Source organism: Camellia sinensis, chromosome 13 (genome assembly GCF_055761805.1).
Source record: "Camellia sinensis isolate YWXY chromosome 13, ASM5576180v1, whole genome shotgun sequence".
Classification (NCBI taxonomy): Eukaryota; Viridiplantae; Streptophyta; class Magnoliopsida; order Ericales; family Theaceae; genus Camellia; species Camellia sinensis.
The window spans coordinates 120,222,962-120,231,376 of NC_138973.1; the positions used below are offsets into that span (position 1 = coordinate 120,222,962).

Sequence of the window (8,415 nt, forward strand, 5' to 3'; positions counted from 1 at the left end):
TCTGTGTTGCCAGGTAGACGCCGTCAAGAGAAGCTTGGAGTACAAGGAGTACGGAAAGCAGAGGATATTTCGCCCCCGTACAATTGGCGCCGTCTGTGGGAAGTTTTTGATATTCAACCCTTGTTCTTAGAGCTTCTTCAACCATTTCCATGGCCAACAATGGCGAAGCCCCACTGTCCGTCGTCGATGGCGTCACACCTGAGTACATCCGCTTGAGAGAAGGTCCTCCGAATATTCCAGCCATGGCGGGCCTAGAGACTTCTTCGCGAAGTGCACGAGATAAACGCGGGAGGATTACTGATCGCTCGCAGAGTCCTAAGGGCCGCCGATGCTGGGGGGAGTCCCATGCGCGGCGCCTGGAGCACAAACTCAAGGACCAAGACGTCGTCATTCGCAAGATGGCGGCGGAGATAGAGCTGCTGAAACGCCAGATTAAAGGGAAGGGTGTTGCTAGAGAGGGCAACCTTAGTGAGCGCACCCCGTCCCCTCATTGTAGCAGTCGCCGCCAGGGAAGGACTCACTCTCTCTCCATCACCAGGAACTATGGGGTTGGAGATTTCGACCAAGGAGAGGGCAGGCCCCTCTCTCGCGACAGCATCTACCGCCCTTCACGCCCGACACCGACGTCGGGATCCTGTTTCTCCACACGTTTCGGGGACTTGAGGGATATATTGGAGGAGAGGGCGCGCCGTCGGGAGGCTCGGAGAGTGCCGACATTGCAGAGGTTAAGCGCTCCAGTTCGTTGTAGTGAGGAGGTGGCGATGCCAGCCCCCAATGTGATGGCCCCTGCGCTGGTAGACAAAGAGCTGGCGCGACTTACAGCCACGCCGCTGTCTCCAGAGATTGAGAGTACGCCACTCCCCGCCGGATTCCACCAGCCAAAGTTCACTTTGTACGATGGCAAGACGGATCCGTACATGCATGTGAGCCATTACCGGCAAGTGATGGCTGGCCACCGACGCAACGACGCCTTGATGTGCCTTATATTCCCGGCAAGCTTGGGAGAGCTGGGTTGAAGTGGTTCGAAAGGCTCCCGGAGGGGAGCATTGAGGGGTGGCAGCAACTAGCGGAAGCCTTCGTCACCAGATTCAAAACCAACACACGAACGCCGAAGGAGGTCGACCATCTCCTGGGCATCAAGATGGAGTCTGGATGTTCGTTGAAGGCATACAATGCGAAATACTGAGAAACTTACAATGAGATCCTCGACTGCCCCACCAATCTGGCGATCACTCAGTACAAACGAGGTCTCCCAGTCGGACATAGGCTTCGAGATTCGCTCACGATGCATCAACCCACAACCATGGAGTCATTGATGCAGCGGATCAATGAGCACATTCGTGTGGAGGATGATGTCGCCTCCGCGACCGAGAAGGCTAATCCGGACGCAGCGGACAGAAGGGTTACGGGGAAAGTTCACTCGGTTGGGCAGGAGGATAACCGGCCAAACAACCGGTCGAAAGACCAGCGCCATGGTTCAAACCGTGATGACAGAAACAAGGGCTGCCGAAATGACCGGGCTGACCCTCCCCGTGATGCAGTGGAAGATGCCAAAAGAAAATTAAAGGCGCAGACTAGGATCACCACGGTATTTAAAATCCCCATCTACCGCATTTTGAGCGAGATTCGAGGTGAACCCTTCGTCCGTTGGCCGGCCAAGTTGGGGAGTGCGCAGAGGGGCTTCAATTCAAAATATCGCTGCACCTTTCATGAAGAACGGGGGCATCGAACAGAGGACTGCTTGCCGCTCAAACAACACTTAGAGGAGTTGGTGGCGGTGGGGCATCTTGACCAATACTTAGATGGGGGCATCAAGGCCACGCCAGCGGACCAGGCCGAGCCAAACGGCCTGGCCGCCCTAGAAGCGCCTCTGCAAGGTGTAATCAACGTCATCCACGGTATCATTGAACCGGCCAGGGTTTGCGAGCTGAGAGGGATGATCAAGAAGGCCGAGCACATGAGGGAAGTTCTCTCTGTTCAGCCCGCTGTGAAGAAGGGAAAGACCGAAGAAAGGGACATCCTTTCATTCTCAACCAAGGACTTGGAAAGAGTTCAGATGCCGTACAATGATGCTTTAGTAGTCACTCTACGCGTCGAAGACTTTGACATCAAGAGAATCTTGATCGACCAGGGGAGTTCGGTAGAAATTATGTATTTTGACGCGTTTAAACAAATGAAGTTGGAAGACAAGGACTTGGCCCCCGCAATGTCCCCTTTGGTCGGCTTCAACTCGCAGCCAGAATGGCCAATCGGAAAGATTATTTTGCCGATCAAAGCGGGATCGGTCGTAAAGCAAGTAGAGTTTTGGGTGCTTAAAGTTCCATCAACTTACAGCTTGATCTTAGGCAGGGGTTGGCTGCACGCCATGCAAGCAGTTGCTTCGACCTTCCACCAAGTCATGCGCTTTCCGGCACCAAGCGGACAAATAAAGGAAGTTTGGGGAGACCAAGTGATGGCGAAACAATGCTTTGTTGCGGTGAATGACAGCTGAGCGGCCAAAGGGTTCGTCCAAATGATTGAAGGGCCTGAGGGTAAAGAGGTCCTTGAAGACGTAGGAAGCAAGACCGAGGAAAAGTCGGTCGAAGATTTGGTGGAAGTGCGCATTGATGAGAATGATCCAACCAAATTCTTCCTCTTGAGATCATCTTTGTCTAGCGCCGAGCGGATGGATTATGTCAACTTCTTGGTTTCCAATTTGGAGGCCTTTGCCTGGACGCCTTACGACATGCCTGGCATCGACCCGAGCTTCATTTGTCATCAGTTGAATGTCTTCCCTAATGCACGGCCAGTCATTCAAAGGACGCGCCGCTCAGCCTTGCACCATGCTGAAGTGGTCGCAGAAGAAGTGAAGAATTTGTTGGAAGCTGGGGCCATAGAGGAGGTGCAATACCCTCGGTGGATATCCAACACGGTGGTTGTTTCGAAGAAGAACGACAAGTGGCGAGTCTGCGTTGACTACAAAACTGTCAACCGAGCTTGCCCCAAGGATAGCTTTCCCCTCCCACGAATTGACCAACTGGTGGACTTAACCGCTGGCCATCAGAGGTTTAGCTTCCTGGACGCATATCGCGGCTACCACCAGATAGCCATGTATGAACTGGACAGAGAGATCACGTCGTTCACAACTCCCAGAGGCTTATATTGCTACAAAGTCATGCCGTTCGGACTAAAGAATGCCGGGGCGACCTTTCAGCGGATGGTAACAAAAATGTTCGCTCCTCTCTTGGGCCGAACAATGGAGGCTTATATCGATGATATGGTGGTGAAGAGTAAGGAGAAGTTTCAACACCTCGCCGACCTTGCAGAGATGTTCGCCATACTTAAGCTCCATAAGCTTCGTTTGAACGCCACAAAGTGCGCCTTCGGAGTTGGCACCGGAAAGTTTCTGGGTTTTCTGGTCACAAACCGAGGGATTGAAGCTGACCCATCACAGATCAAGGCCATACAAGACCTGAAGCATCCTAACTCCACGAAAGACGTGCAACATCTTGCCGGGATGGCAGCCGCGTTGAACAGATTTATCAGCTGGTCTTCTGATCGTTGCAGGCCCTTCTTTAAAACTCTGAACTCCAAATTCTTCTGGGATGACGAGTACGACCGCACACTAGCAGACCTGAAAGCATATCTCTCCTCAGCCCCTATTCTGGTCACATCTCAGCCAGGCGAAGAGTTGTACCTTTACTTGGCTGTCTCTCAACACGCAGTCAGCGCGGTATTGGTGCGTGTTGATGGCACCCAACACCTACCGATCTTCTATGTAAGCAAGACTCTTCTCCCAGCCGAAACGAGATATCTTCCCTTGGAAAAATTGGCGCTGGCCCTAATGATGGCGTCAAGAAAGCTGGCACACTATTTTCATGCCCATACAATAGTTGTGTTAACCGAGTTCCCGCTTAAAGTGCTTTTTGAAAAGGCAAACTTCACTGGGAGAATTTTGAAATGGGCCGTGGAATTAGGACAATATGACATCAAGTTCCGATCGCGCACCGCAATCAAGGCTCAAGCACTTGCCGACTTTGTGGCGAAATTTGCCCCTGGGATGCATCCAGTATGCCCGGTTGATTTGGTTGGTGCGGATTTAGCACAACCCATGGTTCTGGCAACAGAAACGAGTGTTGGTTCGCAAGTAGGAAAAGAGACGAGCACGACCGGACTAACAAAGTCCGAAGATGATGAACCCAACCAAGTCAAAGAAAGGGACCAGGATGAACCGATCAGAGACTTGGAAATGAGAAACTCCCAGAACCCCTCTGATTGCTGGAAGCTGTTTATTGGCGAGATGTGGAAGCTCTTCATTGATGGGGCGTCCAACAGACATGGGGCTGGGCTGGGCATTGTGCTGAACTCGCCGGACGGGCTGATCATCGAGCAGGCAATTACACTCGGCTTCCCAGCATCCAACAACGAGGCAGAGTATAAAGCTCTCCTTGCCGGACTAAGAAGCGCGCTGAGAATGAAAGCCACAGCCCTTATGGTATTTAGTGATTCCAAGTTGGTGGTCAATCAGGTCTCAGGGGAATATGAAGCAAATGACGAAAGAATGGCCAAGTATCAGGCGCTGGTACGCGCAGAGATCAAAAAGTTCGCTGCAATAAGATTAGAACAAATCGACCGCGAGGAAAACAGCGCGGCTGATGAATTGGCCGGACTTGCTTCTGCTCAGACAGCTTTTCCTAGCCCCTTGATGATAGAATTTTTACCACGGCCAAGCATTGAGGAACCAGAATCAGCCGAGCTACTCTGCACCAATTTGGGCCCTTCGTGGATGGATCCTATCATCGCCTTCCTGAAAGATAGAATTCTACCAGGAGAAAAGAAGGCGGCACACAAGATCCGGGCAAAGTCAGAGCGGTTTTGGCTCTCCCCGTCTGGGGCCTTGTACAAGAAATCTTTCACCGGCCCGTATTTGAAATGTGTCCACCCCACCAAGGTGGAAGCTTTCCTCTATGAGATACATAAGGGCATCTGTGGCAGCCATACTGGGGGCAGATCCTTGGTTTACCGAGCAATTTCTCACGGTTATTGGTGGCTGCGCATGCAGGCAGATGCGCAAAAATATGTTCGCAGGTGCGAGAAGTGTCAGAAGTTCGCCCACCAGATCCACCAGCCGGCTAGAGATTTGCTCCCTCTCACAAGTCCTTGGCCGTTCGCGCTTTGGGGGTTGGATATTGTTGGGCCACTCCCAGCTGCACCAGGCAACCGTAAGTTCTTCATCGCCGCCACCGACTATTTCACCAAGTGGGTTGAGGCCGAGCCACTAGCGACCATAAGGGAAAAGGACGTGAAGAAGTTTGTATGGCAAAACGTGATCACCCGTCTCGGTATACCCAAGGCCCTCATCTCGGATAATGGCGCTCAATTTGATGGTAAACTCTTTCGCGGATTTTGCGAAGAGTTGAAGATCGAGTTCTACAATTCGACACTGGCCTATCCTCAGTCAAATGTTCAAGCAGAGGCCTCAAACAAGACCATCCTGGACAGGCTGAAGAAGCGGCTTGAGAAAGCTAAGGGCAAGTGGGCTGAAGAACTCCCTAATGTGCTCTGGGCATACCGCACTACGCCAAGGCGGTCAACCGGGGAAACACCATTTGCTTTGGCCTACGGCATGGAGGCCGTCATCTTGTTGGCAATTGGCATGCCAACCATCCGCTCTGAAAGTTTCCAGCCATATCTGAATAGTGAAGCGGTGGCATTGGAGTTGGACCTTGCTGAAGAAAGGAGGGAGCGAGCATTGATCCACATAGCGACTTATCAACAAGAACTCTCCAAAAAGTACAACCAGGCTATGCACCCCAGGATGTTCAAGATTGGGGACTGGGTATTAAGAAAGGTGCTTGGCAACGCAGTGGTCCCTGGCGAAGGAAAGCTCGGTGCAAATTGGGAAGGACCATACAAGGTGATTGGTCTTGCTGGTAAAAGGGCGTACCATCTGGAAGATATAGATGGCAAGGCTGTCCCCAGACCATGGAATACGGCCAACCTTAAGGTCTTTTACTTCTTGTGTTGTTTAGTTTTTTTAGACCTTTAGCCTTTTGGCACTCAATGTAAAGGATAGCAATGCCTTTGTAATGAAAAATAGCCCTCTTGTTGTTTGGAATTACGTCTTTGTACAATGGATTCGCAAGGACGCAAGGCAATTATGAATACCAGGGGCAAGAGACCGACCTGAATGGGACCGGACTGATTTCCTCTCGCCGGAATGAATGCACACCGCATAAACAGTTGGTGCATTGTCCGACGGTGTAGTTGGCGTATGGCCCCATTCGCATTAGGGCCGAGCTGGTTTTGCTCGCCCGGTTGAAATGTTGGCGTCATGACCAATTCAACTGAAACATTGGTGTTTTGCCCAGTGTGCATTTTGCTCGGCCCAGTGGACTATTGGTGTCTTGCCCAATATGGAAAACGAGCGGAGTTTGCTCGGCAGAATTCGGAATGTTGGAGTTTTGTCCAACCAACAAGAAGCCGAGCTGAATTTGCTCGGCCTAAAAGAAATGTTGGCGGCTTACCCGACTTAAAAGATCGGCTGATTTTGCTCGATCACGTCGAAATTGCATGAAATTTACAAACGAATTAAGGCCGAGCAGATTTTGCTCAGAAGAGTTAAAATGTCAGTTCATTTGAAAGTTCATGGAACCGAACTACTAGTTCTGATTAGAAAACGTTTGAGGTGATTTTAGCTCGGCAAACTGTACGGCACAGCCAACCTGGCAGTTGTGAATTGACAACAATTGAATCAAGGAATCCATGCAGATGCAAACCGAACAAAAATAGAAGATGAGCGAGCAAAAAGCCAAAAATCTTCATTGATAAAGGAAATTTAAGTACAACACAGGGGGGCATAGCCCGGTTACAAGAAAAAAAAAAGGTCAATCCAACTCCACATTAACCGTTTGTTCGGCGACCTCCACAGTTTGCTCGGCCTCTTCTACATTGTGCTCGCGCAGGTTTTCTTCGGTGTCGTCGTCAGTGCCTTCCACTACGGCAACATCCCGGTCAGCCTCTTCCCCCGCATCTGGAGATGCTTCGGGAGGATTTTGCTCGGCTTGTTTCGTGACGACGGCTTCTTCCTCGGCCTCTTTCCTTGCCTCCGTGATGAGCGCAGTTTCCTCAGCTCGGCGAGATACCGAGCCTTCGTCGACTTCACGGCCCGAAGTTTGTCCTCGTTAGCTTGGTCAACCTTTTGGCTCAGGACATCTCGCTCGGCCTCAACTGCTTCCTGCGCAGCTTTAAGCTTCGCTATCTCGGCCTTTTGTGCCTTATTCTCAACTATGGCATCCCGCAGGCTCTGCCGCACTTTGATCATTCGGTCGTGGGCCAAATAGTTCTTTTGCGCGGCCTGAACACAAGTGAGAGATCGTCAGTATTCGAAAAATCGAGCAAAAACCGAGCAAACAGTTTGACGTAAAAAATAGAGAACTTACTAGCACTATGGATTTCGCCGCCGAGCGGAGGACCTTGAGGTCGGAAAGCTCATCGTGTTTTTTCATATCAGCGGGCAAGACCAACCCCTTGGTCAAATTGAAACCAAGTGAGTAGTCCTTGTCCGCGTAGACGGAGTCCTCAGAAGAAACTACTTGGCCCTGGTATTTGAACTCGGGCGCCCAGACCGGGGGGGGTGGCTGGGCCCTTGGACTTGCCGGTCTGTGGTTGCTCGGCCTGGTCCCCGAGCTCGGTGGAGATGCCATCGGTAGAGTCTTCATCGGCTAGACGGCGCCCGGTTTGCTCTTTCCTCGGCCGCTTCTTGGACCGACTAGCCGGTTGCTCGCTGGCGAGCGCCAGTACTGCCCCTTCTTGCTGCACGGCGGGTGTGGAGGATGTCCCCCCGGTTGCCTCTAGTCTTTGGGACTCGTCTTCTTCCCCGATGATCATGGACTTGATGGCCCTGATTTTCGCCATTTCTTGCTCGGCAGTGAGTGGAATAAGTCTGATCGGTGGTAAGTTTGGATCCGGTTCTAGGGTTGGCGCACGCAGAAAATCGGTAACCCGGCTCTTGCGCGGCGCGGTGTAGTGGTAGGTCTGTTCGAAGCCGAGCAATTTCGAAGCCTCCCTCTCCTCGGCAGGATGGCACAGCAGGACTCTGATGGCCTCTTGGTTGGCCCGGTAGTAGTCTGCTGCTAGGTGCTTATCTGCAAAAAGAAGACAAGAGTTAGATCAACATGGAAAGTAATTGATGCATAAAGAAAATAGCGCGGTCAGCCGAGCGACTCACCGGCACTGCCAAAATCCTTTCTAATATACCATCCCGGTATGGGTGCCTCGGTGTCCTCATAGCGACTAGACACCCACAAGAAGTCGTCGTCGTTGGTCTCCTTGTCCGGGTTGCCCTCTATTAGCTTTGCTCGGCCCTTCTTGACTTTGAGGTACCAGCAAAGCCTGCTCTTGTTTCTACTTAGATTATACTGATGGAAAATTTCG

At 51.6% G+C, this 8,415-nt stretch overlaps 2 protein-coding genes across 2 annotated transcripts; both read left to right on the forward strand.

The window, feature by feature from the left end:
- The first annotated feature begins 1,303 nt into the window (after window positions 1–1,303).
- On the forward strand, window positions 1,304–2,491 carry LOC145805673 (uncharacterized). The gene has a single exon (XM_082900848.1). It carries the CDS (start codon window positions 1,304–1,306, stop codon window positions 2,489–2,491), a length of 1,188 nt encoding a protein of 395 aa, XP_082756974.1.
- A 21-nt stretch (window positions 2,492–2,512) lies between these two features.
- Window positions 2,513–6,028, forward strand: LOC145805674 (uncharacterized). The gene is made up of 3 exons (XM_082900849.1): window positions 2,513–2,944; window positions 3,083–4,837; window positions 5,333–6,028. The coding sequence occupies exons 1-3, from the start codon at window positions 2,513–2,515 to the stop codon at window positions 6,026–6,028; spliced, it is 2,883 nt and encodes a 960-aa protein (XP_082756975.1).
- The last annotated feature ends 2,387 nt before the right edge of the window (window positions 6,029–8,415 follow it).